Below are 25365 nucleotides of genomic sequence, written 5' to 3'. Positions count from 1 at the left end.
AACTGCCAGAGATGAAGGAAAACCCTTACAGGAGTATGTCACATAATCAAAATCTCCTCACTTGCCTTTTGCTGAAGGTTCAGCTATGGACAAGAGCAAGAAATAAAAGCATTACTTTGCTTTCCTTTCAGGTCTGGTTTTCATGGAATAAACCTTCAATTTCTGTACGTACAAAGCTACCAGCTTCTGCACAGTACACCACATAAATAGTAGTGATTTTTAGTTTTCTTCTGTTCCATATAAAGGTTTTAACTTTAAATGCAAACCAGAAAAAAAAACCCCATCAAGCCACAAACAAAAACTTTCCTTGAGACAGAAACACTGGTGTTCCTTATTATTCACGTATTTTTGCATGATTTCAGGTAGCAGAATCAACTCTCTTTGTACGTCGACTAGCACTTCTTCACAAATGAGGCAATTTTAGAATTAGGGTCGTTGTTCAGAAGGATCTCTGCCTTCCATGAAGCACCATGCCTTCCTAAACAATTGCTATCCCTTGTGTGTCAGACCACAGACCCTTCCAAAACTCCATGGATAGATTTTGAGAGAGCGTGATAATTAGGCAATTATTGAAATCAGCTATTTATACTCGAATATTTTTGAGCAATGTACACCTCTCGTCACTCAAGTTTGTGCTATTACAACAAGTGCCCTGACACTGCCTTTCGGGGCAAAGCAGTGGTTTTGGATTTTTCTCAGCAGCGCTCCTCCCAGCGTTGTTGGCACTAATAAAGAAGTGTAAACAGCGAAGCTGCTGTTAAGGGGTATTTCTCCCGATCGCTGGTCCTGTACAGGAGCCTCATGCGGTGCAAATGACAGTAAAAAAGCAGAGAGAGGAGCAGCAGCGAAGGACAGGTGAGGTGTGGCTCAGCGCGCCCCTGCACCGGGATGCGCGGGACGGCGCCGGGCCATGGCTGCAGCACTGCTGAGACTTTGGGGGAGCTGCCCGAGCGCTGCGGGCTGCTCCTTGTCACCCGGGAGGTTGTGGAAAGCCGGCACCTTCCGCCTGTTGCTCACACAGGTGATGAAGCCGTTTCTGGAAAAAGAAAGAAAAAAACCCAAAAAACCACGAACAACAAAACAAAACAAACGTCCCCCAACCTCAAGGAGGGGGCAGAGCCGCGCACAGCGCCGCGGCGGCGGAGGGGAGCCCCGTGCCCCGGCTGGAACGGGGCAAGAGGAGCCGAGACACGCGGGCTCGGCTCGGCTCCCCGCTGAGCTCCGGTTTCCGCGGCGGGGCGGCGCGGCCGCAGGGGGGGGGGCGGCGGCGCCCCGCTCCTCACCGCGGGTGGCCGCGTTGGTCCCCCCGGTGCGGTGGGGGCGGCGGGGCCCGCGCCCCTCGCGGTTGGCAGTACAGCGCCGGGCGGCCACCGCCGCTGTGCGGGCCCCGCCGCCGCCCGGCTCCCTGCGCTCACTTTTATATTTGCGCGCCATTTCCCTGCTCGGTGACGTGTCCCGCCGCGCGCCCAACCCGCGGCGCGCTCTGGTCAGGACAATGGGAGCGCCTGGGCCAATCGGCGCGGCGCTCGGCTTGGCGGCGGCCAATGGGCGCGGGGCTGTGCAGAGAGTAATGTTACCAGCGCCGCGAGTGTGAGGAGGCTGCGTATCGATCCCGCGCTCAGCCATTGCGGTGCACCGGGCTGCACAGCGACCCAGCCAGCGCTGGGGCCGGGCGGGCGGCCGCGGGAGCGTCTCTGGGGCTCGGGACCGAGCGAGGACTGCGTGCCGACTCTGTCTGACACGGGTGAGTACGCGCCGGGGGCCGCTGGGCCGGCCGGGCGCGCTCGCCCGCTCGCCCGCCCGCTCGCAGCCGGGCGGTGAGCCTGTGGTGGCCGTCGTGCCGCCGCCGCTGCGCGACCGCGGAGCGCGGGGCAGCGCCGGCTCGGACGCCCGTACACAAAGGCGAGCGGGGCTGTGCCCGGGAGACCCTTTCCTGGGCGGCGAGCCCCTCGGCCGGGGCGGGGCGGGGGCGGCGGGCGACTTCGGGAGAGCGGGGCGGCGGGAGGCAAGAAGCGAGGTGGGGAGAGAGAGGCGGGCGATGGGAACCGGGCGAGCGGCCGGGGGTCGCCCGCCGCGGGGGGCGAGGGCCGCGCCGTGCCCCGCCGTAAGCCGCTTACACGGTGCCTCGCCGTGGCCATCGCCGCCGCGGCGGGGCGGGCGGCGGGGCGGCAGGGGCTCCGGGCGGGCCGCGCCGCGCCGCCGGGGCGGTGGGGAGCGCGGGGAAGCGGGGCGCGGGCCGGGGCGCCGCTGGCCCCGCGGCCGCCCGGCTGTAACATGGCTGACGGCAGCCGCGAGCGAGAAAACAAGGCGAGCGGCGCGGAGCAGCAGAGGAGGCGCTCGGGCGGGCGGGGGCGCAGTTCGGGGGAACTTTTTTCTCCAGCAGCCGCCGCTCGCCCGGGCGCGGGGCTGGCAGCCCCGGGGCCGCACAGCTCGGCGGGGCTAGGGAGCGAGCGGGGCGTCCCCCCCGGGGCTTCTACCGCGCCGCCGGGGCTCGGGCGGGCACCGAAAGCGCGCTTGGTCCCCCCCATCTTCTTCCCCCCCGCTCCCACCCACCTCCCCCCGTCTCCCGCCCGCCCTCCCTCGGCTGCAATGGCTGAGCGTGTGCGCCAGGGTAGCGGCGCGCTCACACAAAGGGAAGGGAAGGGAGGAAGGAGCCATGTTCTCTGTGCGGCGGCGGCAGCGGGCGACGCCACAGCGGCCATTCCGCGCCGCCCGGGCTGCGCTGCCACCGCCGCCCCCGCGGGCGGGGGTCGCCGCCCGGCCCCGCCGCGGCCCCTCTCGGCGGGGGTCCCGCCGCCCGGGCTCGCCGCCCCGCCCGGCCGCGGGGGGTGTGGTGGCGGCGGGGGGGTGGGGAGCGGCCGGCTCTGCTCCTCGGCGCACAAAATGGAAGGAGGCTCGGCGGCGGGTGACCTCCTCCGCCAGGAGCCTGCGCCATGGCGGCCGCTCCCGCCGACACCGCCGCTGCGGCGGCGCGGCCGGCAGGGAGGGAGCGAGCGCAGGCCGGGGCCGCCTCGCCTCATGGCGGCCGGAGCGGGCAGGGCTGAGCATGGGCACGCTCCCCCCGCCGCGGGGGGACGGGGGCAGCGGCGGGAGAACGCTTTGTCCCGCAGGGGCCGGGGGTCGCCGCCGGCGGGCAGCTGCACCCCGGTGCGTGTCCGACTCCTGGGCATGTGCTCGCCGCTGCGAGCCCTCGCCTGAACGCGGAATAAAACTTACACATGTTCTCCCTAATAACGGGACTAGTTGTTTCTTTTTTTTTTTTCTTTTTTTTTTTCTTTTCTTTTTTTTTTTTTTTTTCCTTCCACCTCCAGCAGGTCTGTTGAGGGACTTCAGAAGTTTCCCTCTGCCCCCTGGTAGGGGAAGCGTCCAAAATGGCGGGAAGGAGGCGGCTTTCAAACGGCAGCGCCGGGGTCGCGGTGCCGAGCCCTGCCCGCGGCCGCCCCTGCCCCGCCGAGCCCCGGCCCGGCCGCGCTGGGAGCGGCCCCGTGCAGGCTGCAGCGGCTCCTGCTTCCTCAGCCCTCTTGTTTACTTGGTAGAAACTTCAAACCGGACGTGTTTAGTCACAGAGCAGAAATCTGTTTCTGTCTATCCGCCAAACCGATAGGAAATACAGCTTCTGTGGCAATACGGACAGGCACCGCCTGGCCCCTTTTTTTTTTTTTTTTTACTTTCACGCCTTTTTTTTGTTTTATCCTTCTTTTAACTCTGCTCAAAAGCAGAGCTTGTCAGGGTGCAAGTGACTTTTTCAGGGAGCTATGAAGAAATACTCCAAATGTCAGACTTGGGTGTGAAAGTCCCAGGAAGGCATTTTTCAGTCCCTGAAAGTGTCAGATAGTGCTCTTGCTGAGCACAGCTCTGCTGCTGTACATAAATGTTGTGCTTTTCCCTGTGTAGTTTATAACATATTTGACCAAGTGAGCTGTTTCATTCCCATATTTCAGTGTATACCTGCAAAGAGTAGGTTTTTGCAGTACACATAAAGATCGGTCAAACATATGGTATAGAAAATAATAAAAACCATATTTTGTAAATAAACACACGGGGCCTACAGGGAAGAGGTAGAAAACATGGGCTGTGAAAAGAAACAAATCGGTAATCCAGAAGGCCACTGAGACAGGATGCTTGGGTACTTGTTCCCTCTTTCAATAGTGTTTATTCTTCCCAAGCATATGATTAATACACTGGTAATAATTGCAGTATGCAGTCTCCACTGCAATGCTTGCCTTCAGATTGCTTGGAAGGACAGTTCTTGTTTGCAAAAGACCATCACAGCACATTTTAAAGGCCCTTTGAGATTTTAGGTTGCTTACATCCAGGTCACCTCAGACAGGGATGACAAAAATCTTCAGCAAATTTTCCAGAAGGGAATCTTCTCATTGTAAGATTTCAGAATACTGCTCCAGCAGGTCCTGTTTGTCATGACCCCTGGTTGTGACTTACTTTCTGCCCTGATTGGTTGAAAATACAGGTTTTAAAGGTGTCTCATTTGCTTCATTACAGAAAATCAGCAAAAATGGGTAAAGGTGATCCTAAGAAGCCGAGAGGTAAAATGTCTTCGTACGCCTTCTTTGTGCAAACCTGTCGGGAGGAGCACAAGAAGAAACATCCAGATGCGTCAGTGAACTTCTCAGAGTTCTCAAAAAAATGCTCAGAACGATGGAAGGTAGGAATAGTTGCTTAAAAAATAAAAAAGCCACAAAACCTTAAATGACTGGTTTTTTGGAATACCATTCAGGATTGTAAATTATTTCTTTGGGAGCTCAGGTTTTGGGTAAGTATGAAGTGTAGTTGTGAAGTTACTGGTAACTATCCATTATCCTTGTCTTACCTTTAGCTCCCCCAGCTGAAATTTTGGAAAGGGCTTTGATATGTTTTTGAAATTAAAATACTGTTTTGATCCTTACGTGTCCCTTCTAAGGTACTCTGTGATTCTGATTGCCTTGCAGACTATGTCTTCTAAGGAGAAAGGGAAGTTTGAAGATATGGCAAAGGCTGACAAGCTTCGTTATGAAAAAGAAATGAAAAACTATGTACCACCTAAGGGGGAAACAAAAAAGAAGTTCAAGGATCCAAATGCACCGAAGAGGCCTCCGTAAGTAGATTCCTAGCTGTAGGTTGTCTGTTTGGGACCATCACACTGGTGTGGATCTGTAAAAGGGTAATTTTATCCAGGAGCTTCAGAAATACAAGAGTGTATGATCTTCCTCACCAGTGGTGTAAAGATAGGTTGAGATTTTAGTTACGAATGCTAAGCTTTTATTTTCAGGTAGGCGGTCCCACTATAAAAGTTGGAGTAATGGCAGCATTTAAAATTAGATGCTAAAATAGACTATGTGTGATTCTGACTGATTCTTCGAATTTCTGTTAAGAGGGTGATTCCAGTGTAATTGGCAGTAAAGTACTGCTGGCCCTGCTCTCATCACCTCTTGGCTTGAGCAGAAGTTTTGCTTGGCAGTCAATTTAAAATTGGAGGCTTTTGCACAGAAAGAGTTTCAGGGGTGATCTTCCTCAAAACCAGCCTGGAAAGTTAAAACTTTAGCCACAACATAATGACAGCTGGCTTCAAATTCATCTTCTGGACACCAGCACTTTATTGTGTGTGTATGTCTGTGTTTTGAACTGAGCTAATGCTGAAAAGGACAGGGAAGATCCTTTACAAGCTAATGTTCTTGCTTGAGCTGGTGCTGTGGTCTGGAAATCCTACTTTTCTAACAAATATTGCAGCCTGCCACCTCTGACAGTTCTGACATAACATATGCTGGCCTAGCATCATTGACTTAGTCTAATTTCTAAAGATTTTCTCTGGGTCTGGTGTATAAAGTCTGCCTGTCTGGGGATTCTGCCAGAAATGGGACCAGATGTGCAGCATTACTTAAGAGAAAAGGGTGCATTGAGTTTGCGAAGTGGCTCATTCAGTTCTGATACCTTCCATTGTAATCAATGTCTGTCTCACTTTTAGGTGCCTTTTCCAAAATGCTCTTAAGGAGCAAAGGCCCCAAAAGTTGCTGCTGTAGCAAAGTCTAAAATTTAAATCTTCTTTTATTTTTCCTCTGTAGTTCGGCTTTTTTCTTGTTTTGCTCTGAGTTTCGTCCAAAAATCAAAGGAGAACATCCCGGTCTGTCCATTGGAGATGTGGCAAAGAAGCTGGGAGAGATGTGGAACAACACCGCTGCAGACGATAAACAGCCTTACGAAAAGAAGGCTGCTAAGCTGAAGGAGAAATACGAAAAGGTAACACTGACATTTAGGGACATGCTTTGGGGAGGTCGCACCTCAGTTTTCTGGACACTTTTTCCCTTACTGTGTACCCTGATACCTGATGTAGCAAGTTATAGAATGCTGATGACGTAATTCATTAGATTTGCTGAAAAGGGCTGTGTGCAGGGGCACATGATTGATTGGCATAACAGTAAATTGGAGTCCTTTACCTTGAACTGTTTGCATTTGTCTGTAGTTTTGACTTGTTATTGGTGCTTGAATAAATACTGTAGGCTCTGTATTGTTACTAAATCAGCAAGTCACAGCAGAATTTGAGTTGAGTTGGTAGCAGTAAGTAATACTGGTAAGGAATGAATTGGTTCTCCCTAATTTTGGAGATGCTGGTGAGCATCATTGAATGTTAGGATAATTGATACACATAGCTGATAATTTAAATGTACTCCAGGAAAAATGTCAAAACACAAAATGAGATAACTACTTTTAGGCCTGTGTTTTTCCTGGACCTACTTTGTGTCCATGTCCTTTCTAGTAATGAATTTCGTTAATTATGCATATGAAGCAGCTTGTCGTACAATTTTTTTAATTATTAAGGCTAAACCCTGCCATCCTCGTTGGAGTTGCAGAATTCTCTTGTGCACACAGGACTGTGCTACACGTTTTATTTCTAGAGGCAGATTCTCATGCCAGTATGTGGAAGCCAAGGGAAGAGGAGGAATGCACCTTGGCATCCCCTGATGATGCTTCACAAGGGGTCAGGGACCACTGTGCTGCCATACAGCACCTATGTCCATTGTGTGCTGTCACTTTCCTCTGGGTATTTCTTCTGCTGGCAAACAAATCCAAGTTCAAAATTTTTGCACTGTAGTATGCAAGGTGGAGCCTTGGAGCCCTGTTGATGTGCCAGAGAGGAGTTGCAGATCTATGATGCTTTCTGTACAGCTTCATAGTAATTGCTTCTACACACAGCCAAGGAAACTCAGGCATTTTATTAGTCTTTATTTGCAGATATTATTTTGATTTTCAGTAGTAATGTCCTTATTTCTTAGACTTACATGTAGGATTTTAAGGGGTAGTAATCTTCACTATTTCACTGCTTGGCCTTTGACTTAGTGGGTATCATATCTTCTCAAAATTTCCTGCTAAGTTTAAGAGAGTCCAAGAGAGCAGTAAGATTAGTGGTGTAGTGTTTATTAGGTGGGGAATATTTGAAGATTTGGACCATCTGTGTGAATGTGGTGATGTTTCTCTCTAGCTGGTGTGTGTAAGCTTTGTAGATCAGTTCTCCTATCTAATGATTTTACTGTTTTGGCATAAAGTTGGGAAGTCTTAACTGTTTTTATGACTATGCCTTCCAGGTATGGTTTTAACTTCCCTGTAGCAGGAGCTGAATTTTGTGCATTTCAAACGACTGGAATAAATTTATTGCATGCAGAAGGTGGCAGTGTCTACCCTTTAATCAAGTTCTTATACCTTTTATTTAGTAAACTTCTGTTAGGCAGGGTTCAGTCTTAACTGCTCTTTGCTGAGGCATAACATTGCAGCTGTTAGGCTGGGTCATTCTGGGTGGCTGATCCCACGTTTGTGCCTCAAACGAGGGTTTCCTGTGCGTTTCTTTAGGCACTGTAGAAGGTAGGGCTAGAAAGGGAACTTAAGAGGTCTCCCTACTCCATTTCCTTATGGGATAGTGGGCTCAGCTGTGCCTTTACCATCAGAGGTAGCAGCTTTTCCAGGCTGTTCCCAGAAGCCCAACAGTGGAGATTGCTTAGCAGCCATAAGCAGTGTGCAGCAGCATGCCAGTGTCATTTCTGTGTTAGAGGGTTCCTGTTCCTTTGGCTTCAGTTCGCCTCAGAGCTGAAGCCACAGCTCCCTCCTGGTCCTGCCCCGGTGGATGTGCAGAAAGGGCAGGTAGCTGGGTCTCTTCTTTCACAGCTGCTCTGTGGAGGTTGCTCAGACCTCTTGGCTGGGTAAGTCTTTGAGAGATTGTCCCTGCTTTTCTTCTCCAAGGATATCGCTGCATACCGGGCCAAAGGGAAGGTTGATGGAGGCAAGAAAGTAGTTGCCAAGGCTGAGAAGAGCAAGAAGAAGAAGGAAGAGGAGGAGGATGAGGACGAAGATGAAGAGGATGAAGATGATGAAGAGGAGGAAGAAGAGGAGGATGAAGATGATGATGATGATGAATAAGTCTCTTTTAGAGCAATTTCTTTCTTGTCTATAAAGCATTTAACCCCCCTGTACACAACTCACTCCTTTTAAAGAAAAAAAAAATTGAAATGTAAGGCTGTGTAAGATTTGTTTTTAAACTGTACAGTGTCTCTTTTTTTGTATAGTTAACACACTACCGAATGTGTCTTTAGATAGCCCTGTCCTTAGTGGTATTTCAATGGCCACTAACCTTGCCTGGTACAGTGTGGGGGTTGTAAATTGGCATGGGAGTTATTAAAGCAGGTTCTTGTTGGTGCACAGCACAAATTTAGTTATATTTGGGGATGTAGTTCATTTCTCATCTTCAGTTGTCTCTGATGCATCATAAAAAAATAATTGTTGTTCTGTTAACTGAATACCACTCTGTAATTGCAAAAAGGAAGAAAAAAAGTTGCAGCTGTTTTGTTGACATTCTGAATGCTTCTAAGTAAATACAATTTTTTTTATTAGTATTGTTGTCCTTTTAATAGGTGCCCTTGAGAATCATACTTTTTTTTTTCTTTTTCTTTTTTTTTTTTTCTTTTTTTTGTTTTTTGAGGGGAACTCATCTTTTGCTTTATTGAATGCCCGTATGGGATCACGGGAATATTACAGTTTTCATCTTTCATATAACCGGCTGATAAACAAAGCTTTGATCTGCATACCCTGCATTATCATGATAGGGTAAGAAAAGAAATATATAGGCATATGATGAAAATCTTCCATAACTGGAAACAACAAAAATTCAATCTCAGCAAACGGATACTTGTTCAGATTTTTGTGAAATGTAATATTCTATTGCGTTGCATGAGTTTACCAGTCTTGGAGAGTTGAGAAGTATAGAGTTCAATTTTACAGAAACTAAATACTTTGGGGGGTGGGGAGGGAGGGAATGTTAAATTTTGTCCTAGGAGGACCCATAGGAAGAGTGTATGTCCATCCGGTGTAGAGAAATTTACACGTGTGACTCTGTTACCATGTAATGGAAGTTATATTTGTAAATCTCTGAACACCTGGGAGTGATGAGCGTACCTAAAATGTGTAAAGTTAAAAGCATGAAATGACCATATTATTTTTTGGTGACAGGTCTGGTGATGGCCACGGGCTTTATACCATGAGACTCCTGGTAGCAAAGGGCCCACAAGAAATGATTTTTCTTTCTAAGATTTCTATAAATGGTACCATTATTATTTGTTAAATCTATGTAAATTCATATTTGTATTCTTGAAATTCTAGTTTTAGCCCTTTAAACAAAGTTGTATATTGTCTCAAATTGAAAATGAGATAAGATGTATTTTTCCTGTTAGGTTTTATACCGCACTCTTGATGTTTGCCCATTTTTAAGTTAAATATAGTTGTATGGAAAAGTACATTTTATTAAATTTTGCATTAAAAAGTTAAATGTTTATGGTATACCAACAATGTCTAATTTGGTCAAATACAGTTCTCTTCCAAAACCAAAGCTAAGGGGTTTTTTGCATATTTAGTAAAACTTCAAGTGCTGGCAGCTGTAACTATTTTCACATATACCTGCTTACCAGTCTGGGGGACAATTCGGCAATTTTGTGGTTACAAAATTATGGTTCTCTTAAGTGCCAGTGTTTAAAAACAAACAAAAAAAAAGCATTCTTGTAATTTTACACGCTTTTGTGATGGAGTATTGTTTTGTTATACAATTTTGACTTTCAGATTCTTATTTCAATTTGCATTTATGTATAACTTCAGGAGAAATATTGAACATCTGAAATCCTGGATGATACTAATAAACTAATAATTGCAGAGGTTTTAAATACTTAGTTAAATGGCTCACTTAATACCCTAAGGATTTGGGGCTTTTTGTGTGTGTTGGTGTTCTCAGATGTGTACATCCCTGCTTTCTGTTCCAAGCAGAAGAATGATGCTGTTTGCAAGGTCTCTATAGAAAGGGTAGGACAGACAGACGTTTTTTGTCTCCTTAAACTGGATATTACACATTCAAATGCTCTTAACCGATGACAAATAAATTTTCTGTGCTGAAGGGTTTTTTTGTTTCCCCAGGTCATCAGAGGAAAGTAGACACATTTCTTGCTCTTGGAACAAGCATACTTAATGAGATCCCCCTAATCTTGTGCCTTTGTTCTCGGTGCTTGATGTTGACAGACCTAACCGAGAGGATTCAGCTGAACTTAAAAGAGGGTAGTGAGCGCTTCCCTGGCAGCCAGGCATGGCCTTTGCCTTGCCTTTAGCACGTGGGTAACAAACACAGCGTGCTCAGGCCAAAGAGGGTAGGTAATGTAATTATCAGTGCTGCTTGCCGAGGAGAACAGCCCCCCGCATCTCACTGCAGAGGCCAGTGTTGGGTGGGAGATGCCCTAAAGCTTCCCCAGCTCTCCAGAGTGGCCGTGGTTTTCTCAGGAGCATTCGGTAGGTGCCTGTAATTCAGCTGAGCCAGCACATGGATATTGGGACTGAAGCCTTTGCTTGTGTCTGCTGTAAAACTGTTCTGAAACAGTGCAAGTGTTCTTCGGTGAAGAGGAATGCCATAGGGAGATTAATTGCCCTTTTTAAGGAAGAGCTGCTGAGGGTTGTTGCTGGAAAGGACCTTCCTGTTCCGCAGCTGTGCTCCCCTGCAAGCTCCAGTGGTTGAATAAATCCTCTTGGTCAAAACTGTCTGAGCCTCCACTCCTAGATTACTTGGTCGGAGGTCAGTCACTGATGGCACTTCAGCTTGAACCTGCCTCCCCTTGATCTTTAAAAGTGGGTGCCTGCTGTAGAAGAGGGATAATGAGCGGTGAAATTGCGACTGTTCAGGTGGTGGTTCCCCACAGGGGGCTGACAGCCTTGACATCGCTATCAAAAAGCTCGGGCTTTAACCTTCATGTAAATGCTTGTTGCAGAGGTCAAGAAAAAGCTTTTCCTTTTCTAAACAACAACAAATATTGATTGGTCTGGAGAGAACTTGAATATTAATATGTGGGAGTTACGATACCTTGAATGCCAAATGAAGCCAGACTGATGTTTATGGTTGTTTATTTGAGTTGGTCCTGAAAGGAGCCACCTAGTTATGCTAGATATGCTCTGTAATTTTGAGCTGGTTTAACTAAGTGTATGGACACTGTTCATCCCTCCTGCCAGGCCTTCAGTGATCTCACCAGCTCTAGCAAAAAGCTGAGCTTATTTAACAAAATGTTTCTGTCCAGGCAAACCGGCCCCTGGAAACCTGAACTAAGGGGTGTGAAGTGGCTGATTTCTGCAGCTTAATTAGGACACTGCTGACACAGCCTCTACAGCTGCTTTTATCAGTGTAACCAGCCCATCCTGGAAAGAAAAGGCTGAGAAACAGCTGGGTCTAGGCTTGCTGGAAAGTGGGAAGATGGATTTGAGTGACTCCTCCAGAAGAAGAGCCAGGTGGATTGCACAATGCCACAGCATTAGGTTCTCTATATGGGGGACAAGCGGAGCTTGGAAAAAACCTCTCCTAATTCTCACTAGCCTAAGGGTCAGACCTGCTGGTTAGAATAAACATTCCCATTCTGCCTTCCCAGCTATGCCTGACAGGAGATTAAAGGAATAAAGGCAATGTGCTGCATTGGGTTATAATGAGTTATTCAATATAGAGTCTGTAATGGAGACATGGCAAAATACAAAGGTAGTGTTTCATTTTGATGATTAATTTTCACCATTTCCAGGCTGTGCCAGTGACAGCTGACCAGTTACAGGCTTTTAAGACTCAAATGTACCAATCATTTTATTAGTCACTGTAAAATGCTAAATATTTTCAAGGATTCCTCCATTATATTCTTTAGCTTACGAGTCTGTACTTGTCTGCAGATCACATCTTTTGGGGGCACTTTAGCAGAAAATAACTGTGACATTTTCCTTTGGCAGGCTGCAGCAGACATTATTTTAGCACCTGAAATACATTCAGAGACATTTTACAAACATGCTAAGTCCAATGGAGTGCCTAAATGTGGGTGTGTATCAATAAACTTTTCCCCAGACTTAGCTACTGGATTGCGCTCTACATGTGAAAAGCACTTTGAGGTGGCCTTAATTTAGCCTAGTATAGATCCACTTTAAATTAACACCAGCCTTTATTTCAAAACAATGTACTTGCAGGCAAGCTGTCAGACTCTATTCCAATGTTTAAATAAGAAAAAGCAGGAAAAGTAAATCCCTGAGTTTTTTATCATTTTGCTGAAGTTGTCTTGTATTTTTATTTTGTAAATGTTGTGTGTGCTCTGGCTTTTCTTTTGACAGTACTTCAAGCTGAAAAACAAAGATGGATTTTTTTTTTTCCCCAGTGAATTTATTATGAAGAATGAAGGTCAGATTCCTCTTACGGCTGCTTTGTGCTGTTGAAAAATACAGTGTGGCTTCTGCTTCAAGAGCACCTAATTTTGAAATCCATCTTGCTGAAGCAATTGCTATTAGAGGTGACCCACAAGAGAGACGAGCCTTCTCTTTTGCCACTCTGTGATGGAATAAAAGACTAGAGTGATAAATTAGCTTAGTCTACCTGTTTGCCACATCAGAAGCTCCTTCCCTGCAGCAGGAGTGCTCGAGATCAAGCTAGGCAGCAAGAGGCAGAGCAGCACGGAGCAAGGAGGACAGACAGGCAAATGTGGGGTTTTTTTTAAACTACACCTTTTAAAATTTTGCCTCTATTGTTAAACAGTGTTTGAATTAAATGACGGTCATTTGGCACAGAGGAAGTTTATCCACGTGCTTCCAGCAGCCTTTCACCTATTAAGGCAGCAAAAGCTCAATTCATGTATTTCTGACCTCCCAAAAATTCCTCAGTAAAAACAGGAAGGACCAAGCACTGCAGCTTGAATGCCTGGAAAGGACCCATCTCCCTGCACATCTTACAGCAGCAATAGGTCACCATGTAAATGCTTTTTCCAAGAAGCCATTCAAAAAATCAGGCTTATGGAGGGGAAACCGAGGACGTGTGCTGCTGTGTTTGGCAGGGGCATTTGTTACCAAGGATAAAAACAGTTTTGAAGAAATGTCTGGGATGACATTCCTGACCCCTCCTGCTCCTTCCCAAACTGAAATGAAGGAAAACAATGAAAATAATATTTTTATGGGAAGAAGTCTTCCTTTCCAAAATGCTGGGGTTGACCATGCTCTTCCTCATCCCGTCCCCAGGGAAAATTGTGCATCCCTGGAACACTGTGCAGCAACACTACACATGGGGTGGGGGGCATTGATGGCAGCTGGGGGAGTCAGTCCCAGCAGCTCTCTCCTTGCTGCCAGTTCACTCCTGATGTTGGGGAGACCCTGAGTGTGAAAACTCCTGGGAAGAGCATCAGGTCATGCCAGGGCTGGGTGCCTCATGGCTGGCTTTGAAACGCAGATGCAGAGGGAGCACGGGGCGGTGGGCTGCAAGTAGGGACAGCAGGAACCAGCCCCCTGAAAACTCAGCCACGCAGCTGAAGGTAAAATCAGGGTGCTCTTTAAAACAACTCCCAAATTTCTGTGGTGGTGATTCTTAGAAGAGAGAACTTTCTTGCAAGACGTGCGCTGGTAAATGATTGAATAACAGTGACTCATGTTTTATTATCAGACTTCACTGTAGCGGTGCTTACGCTCGCTTCAGATTTGTTGACACACATTTCTCCTGACGCCTGCCAATAAGGAAGATGCTGTGAAGCAGCACTGTGATGTAAAACTGATATGGGAAAATGCAGGTGAGGGCTGATCACAGCCTGAGCCCCTCAGCACCGGAGCGGCTTTTGGGAAGAGAGGGATTGGTTTGGCAATACCAGGCACCGATGGAAAGGGCTGGTGGGTTTCTGCTCCGGGGTGCTGGGAGGCTCGGCACCCACGTGGGTTGTCGGGGCGTTTCACAGGACTGATCCCTTAGAACCTGCCTGAGACTGATGTCTGGTCCCAGAGTCACACCCCAGAATGTTTAAGTGGCTCCCGGTGGGAGGCTGACAGTGAACGAGACCCCACCTCGCACCAGCCCTGCTGTCTCTGAGTCTCCTTCCAACAGCGTTTCCTTTGAGGTGGAAGAAGGAAGTGGTCTATTTTTGGGGAGCCTTCACACCAGACGTTCGGTGATGGCAACGCTGTCTCCATCACTGCATGCTCTGCTTCCGCCCAGGAGCCCCCGGGCTCTGCCCGCCTGCCTCTGCCGCCGGTGACCCTGTCCCTTCTCCTGCCCTGCCTGACCCACTGCTGGCAGCCCTGCTCCAGGAGGAAAGAGTGAGTTCACCCCCCCAGCTGCTGGGAGCTGGATCAGCATCCTCCAGGTAGGACAGGATGGTTTTCCTGCTGCCCCAGCACCCCCAGGCAGTCGATGCCAGTCCCGTGGGGCCAGGGGTGCTCAGGGACACCCCAATACCGGGAGCAGCACTTGGCTTCCACAGACCCCCGGTGCAGAGGCGTAAACCTCAGTGTCGCTGCTGTCCCAGGGTACAACATTCTCAGGGTGTGCTGCTGCCTGGGATCGATGTCCCTGGTCTGCTGGCCTCGACACTGGTCTTTGAGTCCCCTGTTCCTTCTGACGTGGGTTTTTCTTTCCATCTGAATCATTCAGTATGACTTTGGAGCACAATGGAGCTGTGATTTTTTTCGAAGCTGCCAGCCTGCAGGAAACAGAAGGTCTCTGAATAAAAGGGAGGCTCTTGTTACAACTTCCCTCTTATTTACTGTTCCCAGTAGCAGAGAAGTAAGAAGACAATGAATGAAATGGAGGATTAATCCCGCGTAGCACTGAAATATAAACAAGGAGACAGCGCGTTCCAGAGCGCTGCTCCGAGCAGTGTCTCGTGCCCACAGCGTGCAGAAATCTCTCATCACTGAGATCTCCTGGATTTCATGAAAAAGGCCAAAAGGCCAGAAGAGGCTCCACAGGTGGTTTTTCAAAGGTAAACTTGCAAACTGGGTATTCTACATGGACTTTTCTCTATTCAGTGCTCTCAAAACTTGAGATCAAGTTGATAACCCCTGTGCTTAATCACTGGTCCATGACTTTTGCAGAGGCAACTCACTATTTTCCTGTTTTTCTGTATTAATTTTAAAACAATAAAAGTTCAGGACAACTCCTTTGTCCCACAGAAGACTTTTAAAAATGCTTTAGAGAGAACCTACTGTGCTGCACAGTGTGTAGCTCTGCTCCTAAAAGGGGTGTGTGATCATTAGCCTTGCTCCCTTTTTCCGCTTGCTTTGGTTGCCAAACACCAAAGGATTACTAATCATGTTCCTTATTTATTTTTTTTAATCAGAGATTTACCTGTATTTGATTTCCAGCTATAGATTTTGAGAGTTCACACCAACCTTTGCAAAGGTGTTGAGCTCCTCAAGTTAATTGGTTATAAATTAACCTTGGGAAGTTTTGTGTGTGAAGCAGATTTGCGTGCATGCAGCTTTGTGGAGGTTTTTAGTGAAGCAAAATGGAGGAAAGAAAGGTGGAAACAGAAATGCATGACACAATTCAAATTGCCTGAAATGCCTGTAATAAACAGTTGTTTTGTACATCTGAATATCTGCATCTCTCAGGTAAGTTCTGTTGATTTTTTTGGTGTTGGGACGATGCATTTAATGTCAGGATTGAGGCAGAGTGCATAATTGTAAAACTGATGGGGAAGCTGCTCCCCATCCTTATTCAAAAGCTCCAACAAACCACTCTAACTGTTCATTTTACAGTTCTCTTTAGAAAACATACAAGAAAAACCTCGGGAAAATTTATTTGGGCCACCTGCAATAATAAAATTGAAGTGACCCAAGCCCAAAAATCACATCATGCATCTCCATGTGAGTATAAAAAGCCAGAGCATGGGATATATTTAAGCTAAAAACCAAAACCAGCCCATGCTGCTTAACTAATCCTTGCTTTAACCTTCTGCCCAGACTTTGCCTGGGATTGGGAGCCTGGGGCAGGCACTGGGCAGACAGGAGCCCTGCCAAAGGCTCCTGCTGGCCTTGTCTCCCTGCCTTCCCAGGGGCTTTCCAGCTTGCACTTTGTTTCACTTTCTCTTTCTGCTGTGCAGGGCTGTGCTGGAAGGGTTGCAACATCCTCTATCAATTATTTACACTATTTGCACGGAAGTTATGGGGAAAAATGTAACAAAATATATATTCTTTCTAATATTAGGATTATTTTTTCAAAATACTACTAAAGCCATGCTGGTGCTGCATTAAACTAGCTGGTGATACTCTTTTAAATGCCTTTTCTAAATACTTTTTAAGAGGGGAGTTGCATTAACCTCTCAGCTGCAGCTTCCCTGTTTACACACAGCCTGAACCTGCCGGGTCAGGAGCAGAAGGGTGGCCCCTGCAGCTCCCACCACCCTGATGCCCTGCAGCCTCCAGCTGGTTTGATTTGCCAGTGGTTCCCTGGTGGGGAAGAGCTGCCTGGAGTCTTTGGTCACGCTATGAGTGCTTCCCAGACAGGTGCTTCTTTGCTTGCCTTTGGTTGTACCTATTTTAGGGTAATTAATAATACAGAGCACCTGAGCAACCCAAATTTAGACACTCTTTGGAAATCCAGATTAAAAAAAAATCTGGCAAGAGTTTGGGGTTGTTTTCCTTCTACCCACTACAGCAGAGGTTGGAGGATCTCAAGTCAGGATGGGGGTTTGCCGCTGTGCCTGCTCTGGTTGCAAGCTCCAGGTTTGGCAGCTCTACCACTTTCCTGGGAAGCCTGTCTCAATGCTTGACAAAATGCAAATAAATGTTTTGCTGCTTTTTTTTTTTCCCCCATAACTTTCAAGTTTCAGCACACTACCAGCAGAAACTTGATGAATCTTCATAATAAGAAGATTCCCAAAATTTATAGTGCTTTGCTGGCTTTTGGTCTTGGTTTTGACTACTCTAGCAAGCCAATTAGAATTTTATAAAACTGTCATTCGACAAGAGATTGAATGAAATAGATTATATATTGTGACAAGGTCTGAGGGTCTGTCCCTGCCAGGGTTCTCGCAGGCTTTAGTCTCTCTGCCAAGGCTTCTGTGTGCAGGACCCGTGGCCAGGAGCCTTAAACCTCAACTCTCAAAGTTAAGAGGAATTTCTAAAAGGGAAGGTGTGTGCTCCATGGCTCACCCAGCCAGGATGAGAGGGAGCACAGGGAGAGGGGTGCGGGTCCTGCTCCCTGCCCCAGAGCCCTGTGCCTCACCCCTTCTGCGTCCCCGGGGTGCTGCAAGCAATAGGAGCTGCACGAGGTGGTGACAAGTCCCCAGCATTCCGGGTATTTGATCCGAGGAAATCACCAGTCAGCCAGGAAATGTCAAGATTACGTCACATGCCTAATCTTTTAAAGCCCTGAAAAGGAGCTTGTTAAAATCTCTGTCTCTGCAGTGTGATCCCAGTTCCTTTCATTTTTGCTTTGCTCTTCCACTTTATGGGAACAGGCAGGCAAATCCTCCTCCCAGATATCATTTTACTTTTCCCTCCCTTTGACTTACAGCACTGTTTTTTGCCATGGCCTTGCCATTCACTGGGCTGGAGGAGCAAGTCCCCACTTCGCTGGGCCCCCAAAGGGAAGATGTTGTGATGCCCTGTGGGGGCACAGCTACAGCCCAGCTTGTCCACACTGGGAAAGAAGGGAGAGGAGGTGGGAGTGGAGCTGCCATCCCCTCCCCTGGTGCTTGCTCGTGTTCTGGGTGGGCGCCCTGGGCAGCCCAACAGCGCTGCAGGGAGGTGCCAAAACTTCACAGAGCAAAACTGCACCTCGTTATTCCACTGATCCTGCAAAACTATTAGGGAGCACCCAGCAGAGTATGTGACACACACATGTTTAATTTCTTTTACAGTTTCTGTTTTGATATATGCTCAATATGTTTTTATAAAACAAAGATTTATTGGAACCTGGGATTTTATGACTTTAAGGTTTGCTTGAGTCCAGATTGTTTCTCCTTTTAGAAGAGGAGAGAAAGGTTTAAAGGAACCCATCTGCCTGTGGCACTTATGAAACCCTAGGCCAAGGATGACACCTTTTCCCTTAACTTCTACTATAATGTCAAACAAAAATTTACCATCAAATATTATGCCTTCCATATGCAATGCCCTGCTGTAGATTTAGATCACAGCAATCATGTTGGGCTTTTCTCTTTCAAGTTTTTATCTGTGCCATAAGGAAGTCAGGACTCAGTGTTGGGTCCAAGGAGGAGCAGCAAGGCAGGAAAAACCCAAACGATACATAATTAATGACAATGTGCCTTCACTTGTGCTCTTGACTTCTCTTGTAAAAGCACAGCGATGCCCTTGCTGCCTGCAAGGCTGAGGAAAGCAGTGTTTTTTAAAACACAGTGCCAGTGTCAGCCAGCTCCAAGTGCTCTGGTAGGAAACAAGCGGCATCCAAGGAAGCAGAGCCTGAGTCCAGCTCTCCGGTTACCACGACATGAGTAAACAAACAAGTTTATCACAAGTAATGAGGGCATTGTGCCAGTTTCAGTTAAAATAATGAAATAAATAAAAAAAAAATCAACCCCAAACCAACAAATCATTACAACATGAGGAAAGTCCTGAATGAAATTGATTGTTCGTGCCAACACCAGAAATATATCTTGTCATAAACTCGGGCCTCCACATCTGCTTCAGCACCAGCGGATTCTTTACAAACAGCCTCTTTAATTTTATCTAACAGCCTGTTAGCAGACATGGAGTCCAAAAATACATCTCCTTTTCTTCCTCGCACTATCCTGAGCTTGGCAGGGCACCAAACATGAGGTTCAGCTCGTAATTCAAAAAAGCCCTTCTTTAAGCATTGACTGATCTTGATTTAATAAAAATCCTGTCCAGCTTCCTCCGGGCAGCCCTAATGGGATGCAGAGCCTGGTGCTTCTCAGGGGCTGCTCCAGACCTGCTGTGTGTCGGCCAGTGAGATTTTTTTGTGGTGAAACAATATTGCTCTGCGGTGCAGTTGGGGAACAGGCTGGTGCTCTCCAGAATGTCTCCCCCGAAGGGTGCACAGCTTCACTTTCAGCCATGCCACCCTCTGAAAATGGAAGTGAGCAGGCAGCACCACAGAAACAGAGCAGGGCCACAGCATGGGATGTCCTGGTGCCCCTGCTAGCCCCAGGGATGCTCCAGTGCCACTGGTACCCAGCCCCCCTCCCACTGGCCCTGCCTTCCCCAGGGGAAGGAGAGAAAAGCATCAAAGACCCTAAAGTGACTGCCAGCCCCTGAGTTCTCCAGGAGGAGATTTATCCATTGTGTCCCCAGTGTGGCACTGCCAAGCACTTGTAGGTGCTCCTGAAGGAAAATTGGGCATTCCCTGAAATAGAGGGGGTGTTGCACTGGGGCTGGTTCCCAGAGGGTAGCCCTGACACCAGAAGCAGGACAACCACCTTCACACTTCCTGACACTGGTGTTCCCAAGCACAACACGGATTTTCTGGCTGCTGATTGCCTGGGAAAGCTGGAAGGGACACTGGCTGACTTTTAATGCCAGGACAAGAGTGGCTGACGTCACCTTAGAAGATGAAACACATTCCTGCTGTGAGGACTGCACCGAATTACAGACCCAGATTTCCCAAGAAATTAGTGTGAGAAACACCATACAGCACCACATTCGCTGCAACACTGGAACTCATTAGCTGAATAGTTGAAAATGTTAATAATTATCCCATTTGGCAAACCAAGGTATGTATTTCAAGCCTCAAAGTTTGCTGTGCTAAAGAAATATTAATAGCCTGCCTTGTCATGATGTCCAGGGGAAAAGGATGTTTTGTAGTTTCTCCTCATGGCTCAGTTGTTTATTTAAATTACTTGGAAACTAAACCAGCAACAAACATAACCACTGCTGTTGTGAGGTGTGGTTAACGATAAGTAGATTTTATTTAGCATAACATCAAAGGATGAAATGGAGTGAAATAAAGGAAAAGGAAGTTTCTTGAGTGGTCAGTAAGCCAGATCCCAATGCCAAGACATGGAGGAAGATCAATACAAATCCTGCAGAGCCCATCCCATCACTTGGTCATGCTGACAGAGGCAAATAAATGAGCAGCACAGATGCCAACAAAAGGGAATTACTGCATGTGGCAGAGGATGCTGCAGGTCTGTAGTGGTGGAGGGACTCTGTTGGCTGGTGTGGGGGATGCTGGTGGCACCCTGGGGTTTTCCATCACCTCCTGGGAGGGATTTTCTGGCTGATCCTTGTGATTGTGCCAGGGAGACTTGAGAGCCTTGTGCTGCTGGGCTGCCAATTCTCAGCAGCACCTGACCCAACAACAGGGAGGCATCCAGGATTTGCTGGGGGGCTTGTGGTCCCTCCAGTCAGGTGCCAAATTTCACTTAACAAAGAGCACAAACATTCATCCAGTGGTACCTTACTGACCTGAGCATGGCTGATGCCTCTCAGCTGAATTTCAGCTGAATATTAAAGAGAAACAGATCGAAGGCAGACGATTGAACAGGAAAAGCAGGTTTAGCTGCCCAGCTGTGAGCTGCAGTGCCCTAATCCTTCCCCTTATGTGCTACAACAGGGTGTAATTCAATCCTAAATTACTGAAAACCTTGATGTTTTGTAAATGACATATCAGAAGGTATTTTATTTATACAAGCATCTACTCATTAGCAGTATCAAAATAGTGGCAATTTTGTGCACGCTCTGCAGGAGCTCTTGCCAGAGCTGCATTTCACAGCTCAGATAGCCCCAGCTGAGAGGTACACTTAGGTCTTCCTGGCATCTCTTTTTGGCCAGTCCTGTGACTGGTGGGGTCAAATGGAAAAGCCATGTCTGGGTGAAGAGGCCTAGAGGGATATGGTGGGCAGGGGAGCAGGATATGGGCAAGCACAGGTGCCTCTAGTCAAGTGGTGGCTCTGCCATCTTTAGAGACTTCCCAAAGCTGGCTTGATGGATCTCTGGGAAACCCAATCCCTCTCCAAAGTCCCTTCAGGGCTTGCTTACTCTCCCTGGAGCTTGCAGGTAGTGACAGTCATACTCCAAGCATTCTGTGCATGTTGCTCCTAAAAGCTTCTAAAATCTTTCTCCCAGTGAAGGCTGGAGGAGCTGATGCTGAAATAGGAAGGAGGAGAAGTAGGAGTCTTGAAAAGGTCACACCAAGGCTGCAATTTCCAAATAAGTGTGAAGGAACTGGATGCCTTAACACCCTCCAACTTAAACACTCAGTCTTGGCTGTTAATGGAGTGTGCTGTAAAACTGCATTTTCTTTACCTATTCAAGGAGAATTAGAGGGAGAGACCTCTTAATGTTAAGCTGGAGAAAACTTTTTGGCTGTGAAGGCTGCTCTTCCACACAGGAAGGTTGCTGGCAGAAAATGACAGCTTGTGGACAAACAGAGTCAGAGTGGCTGCAACAGCAAGAGTGGAGGAAGGGAAATGCAGCCTCAGATGAAAATGAGACTGTAAATAGAGAAATAACCAGTCTGAGGTGTCCATATGTTTCATGGACTCACTTCCCTCCTTTTCTAGCATTTTGCTGAGCACTATAGCAATATTCAAGCCATTATTACATTAAGAAGTCTTTCAGCTTTTCTGCCTGAAAAAATAGTCATCACTTGTAAATTGAAGGCATCACTCTCTTATCTGGTCTGCAGCCAGAAGGGCTGGAAGCAATAGAAGAAGTGTGAACTTTCTCCTTCATCTCAGAGAACATTAACTTCAAAGCCAAGCCATAAACTTTCAGATGTAATGACTATTTGTCCAAAAGAGAAACACATCAGCTTGATCAATGAGTGAAAGGTATAAAACACAGAGGTTACATTTGCTAAACACTTGGGAAAAATGTGTGGTTATGCTTGGGTGTGTGGAGAGGGGAGTTACTACTGAGTTATTATTAGGGCAGGCAGCCCCAAGGGGCAGTGTGAGGATTGTTGTGGGTGGTTGTAGGTCCAGCACTGAGTGGTTTCTGTCCCAGGGGAGGCTGGGCTGCCATGACAGAGTGTGCTCCAGCACGCCCTTGAGTGCAGACCTTCATCACCGAGTGGGGACCTTGTCACTGTGCTGGCAGCCACACTGTACTCCGCTTTTCCAATAAACCATGGGAGAAAACATCTCTCCCTTCAGCTGCTCAAACAAAACATTCAGGACCACCAGCACTTCCTCCTGTGTCCTTGCTCCAGCTGTGTGAACGCTGACAGGGAAAAAGCCCCCCATGGGTGCACTGCCTGGTCGCCTGAGCATCGCTGAGCTCCAGGGCACAGGGTCCAGCAGCGCTAACACAGCCAGGCAGGTGTGCTCAGACATTTCAGACACCTTTGGTAAGGCTCCCCACATCCTTCTCCCTATTTTTTAAACATGCTTTCCATTTTTCTGATGAAAGCTCCATGGAAATAGAGAGTAACAACGTCTTTTTGTTCCATGGCTTTAGAGGGACAAAAAGATTTATCTTACGTGACTTTTTTCTGAGGATAACCATTGCCCTTCCTGATAACATCCCTTCTCCCCTCTCCCATTAGGGCTTCCAGGAGGAGTCTGGACCCCATCCTCTCCCTGGGCAGTGGGTGTGTGATCCTTGTGCATGGTAGGGTGCTCAGAGAGGACGTTTTGTTGTGTTAATCAACTCTTTGGTGAGAGTGTTTTAGAAGGAGTAATTGGGAGGACTTGCTGCGGGCACCGGCTTCTGCTTGCCAGGGCTCCAGGGCTGGGGAATGAGGTCCAGACCTGTGTGATTCCTGTCTGAGGATGGAGAAGAGGAAGTGCTGGAATATGGAGGGGGATTTTGAAAGGTCTGTAACATCTTCTGCCAACATCTTTTTTGGATCAGCCCTGCATGAACAAGGGGGAGCCCGGAAGAGCAAAGTCATCCTTGAGGACAGCTGGGCTTGCTGGGGGCAGCTCCATTTGGGATGGGAGGCAGAGGGTTGCTGCCACTGCTGGGGGAAAAAAAGAGATGTTGGTGGGGTTGCTGTCTCCACCGGCTTCCACAGCATCCTGCTTTCTCCCTGTGCTGTGCTTGCCTGTCCCCTAACTCCTTGTGAGGCCAAAATGCCTCTGTAGGGAAGCAGAGAGCAAACCTGAGCCCTTCTTGCTCACCACACATTTTTGTGTCCCCAGATTCCTGTTGGAGTGAATAGAGCTGGTGGGGTCTACTTGGGTTCCTCACCACACAGGCGGTGTTGGGAGGAGATGATGACTCAGCTCTTGAAGTTTCTACCTGCTCCAAGATGTGCCCTGGTGTCCAGAAAGTGAGCTATCTTCTCCAGGCTGTCCCCTCTACCCTCCTGAATTCCAAATTCCAAACTTCCAGCATCCTGGGGAGCAAGACATGGGGATAGCCATGAAATGCTGAAGCTGGGGGTGTTGGTGGGGGTTGAGATGACATTTTGAAAATGTAAGGAACAACTGCATGCTGAATCCATCTGGTCACCCTCCTCCTTATGGCATGTCACCAGCCCCACCTTGGTCCCAGTGGAGACTCCAGAGACAAGGGCAGGTGATAGTGGTAGAGGTGGGCAAGAGGAGCAACAGGAGGGCAGTCAAGTCATTTGTTTTATGGGGCAGCTGGATTTAGCCAGGTAAAACCAGGGCAATGCCAGCAGGCTCCACATTCAGCAGATCCCCAAAGGTGTTGGTGAAGCAGTGCCCAGCCTTCCTTGAACACCTCTGCTTGAGGGAGGCAGCTGGATACTGGGCTCCTATTCCACTGTGGAGCTGTACCTGTGCTTTGTAGGTGTGCTGCGTATTTAGGTCTGGTCTCTGCCAAGAGATCCACTGCAGCAATCCCTTTTATGTGCCTGGAGTCTCATTTTCTACCCCCACTGGATCATGTCCTGGGCTTCAAAGCACATGGGGAGCAGTGACCTGTTTTATTGCACGGTCATAAAGCAGTGGCCCTTCTCTGCTCCTGAATATGAATAGACAGTATGTATGAATAACAAATAGTAGTGACATTGTTATATTTTTACATGCAGGCCTGCCAGAGGCTCTTTTTGAGTATGAAACTCGAGGTTTAGTCTGAGAAAAAGGAAGCAGAAAACAAGAGTCCTGACAGTTTTCTAGCTGGCTGTGCAGCTGTGCTGAGAGAGGTGCCCTGCAGATCAAAGGGAACCCGCTCCTGTTCTCCCCAGGTGCGGCAGTGCTTCCCCTGTTAGAGCAGATATTGCTTATCAGGCAGCAGTGCTATGAACAGCACAAACGTGCACTTTGCTCTCCAGAGGTTATGGCAGCCAGAAGGATGCCAGATTAGATTTAGGAAAGCACATATGGATGTATTGCCTTCTTCAGCCTTGCACCATTCCTTAAAATCCTCCGTTGCTCTGGAGGAAGACAGAAAGCATGGCTGTGGACAATCACAGCTGTAGAAGCATAATTGCAATTGCTGTCTCAGAGCTGCTTAGTGCTTCTGATAATCCTTGGGACCTGCAGTGAGTCACTACACGATGAAGGGAGAGAGCATTTCGGGGCAGGGGTACAACATGGGAACAACTCCCTAGAAGTATTAAAAAAAACTACCTCCAGTTTACATTTCACTAAGGGGAAAGGTGCTCTGAGGCAGCACCAGCACAAGTTCAGACTGAAGCCCAGACTTCCCACTTTGGGATTCCAGGTGCTTGGAGAGTGTCTCTGACACCAAGATATATACCATGTCTTCCCCTGAAGGCTGAGGTGCCACCATAGCTCATCTCTCAACCCAGTCACTGGCCAGAACTACAGCTCCAGTCCACTGACAGTGAATCCCACCAGTTCACCTCACGTGTTCACAGGGGTGTTTAGCTTCTGGGGAGGTAAACAGGAAGGTGACAGGAGTGAAACCTCATTTCAGTGTTGGGATCTCCTCCTTTCTTTCAGTGCTTCAGGAAAACCTCCCTCTAAGCCCCATACACTGCATAACAGATGGCACATCTGCTTCTATTTCCAGGGTGATCTCACTAATCACTTTTTAAGAATCCAGCATCCAGGGTTAATCAACACGAGCCGAATTACAGCAAAGGTTCCTACAGCAGTGGAAAAATCCTGTGCAACTCCCTTTCCTCAAGTTATCCTCTTGGATAGTGGGGTTTATCCTCTGCCTGAATCCTGCCCAATCCTCATGATCCCCGCAAAGCTAAGGCCTCTTTCCAAAAAGCTTCTG

General features: G+C 47.9%; 1 protein-coding gene and 2 long non-coding RNA genes across 4 annotated transcripts in view; 2 read left to right on the top strand and 1 right to left on the bottom strand.

The window, feature by feature from the left end:
- Positions 1-1602: 1602 nt before the first annotated feature.
- HMGB1 (high mobility group box 1) lies at positions 1603-10190 on the top strand. The gene is made up of 5 exons (XM_063149112.1): positions 1603-1744; positions 4501-4663; positions 4947-5092; positions 6057-6231; positions 8224-10190. Exons 2-5 carry the CDS (start codon positions 4514-4516, stop codon positions 8398-8400), a joined length of 648 nt encoding a protein of 215 aa, XP_063005182.1. The 5' UTR covers positions 1603-1744; positions 4501-4513; the 3' UTR covers positions 8401-10190.
- Positions 10191-14620: 4430 nt separating this feature from the next.
- Positions 14621-25365, bottom strand: part of LOC134414482 (uncharacterized) — a 73411-nt gene continuing 62666 nt past the window's right edge. The window contains exon 6 of one of the 2 annotated variants that reach the window (XR_010026750.1): positions 14621-14978. This is a non-coding gene — a long non-coding RNA (uncharacterized LOC134414482). Of the gene's footprint in view, positions 14979-20149; positions 21349-25365 lie in introns of those variants that run through there. The other variant, XR_010026748.1, reaches the window with a different exon arrangement.
- On the top strand, positions 15623-23881 carry LOC134414483 (uncharacterized). The gene is made up of 3 exons (XR_010026751.1): positions 15623-15891; positions 16039-16146; positions 23349-23881. It is a non-coding gene; the product is annotated as an uncharacterized LOC134414483 (long non-coding RNA).

This window comes from Melospiza melodia, chromosome 2 (assembly GCF_035770615.1).
Source record: "Melospiza melodia melodia isolate bMelMel2 chromosome 2, bMelMel2.pri, whole genome shotgun sequence".
Classification (NCBI taxonomy): Eukaryota; Metazoa; Chordata; class Aves; order Passeriformes; family Passerellidae; genus Melospiza; species Melospiza melodia.
Note: the sequence above shows the minus strand (reverse complement) of the source record. Positions and strands in the feature narration are given on the sequence as shown.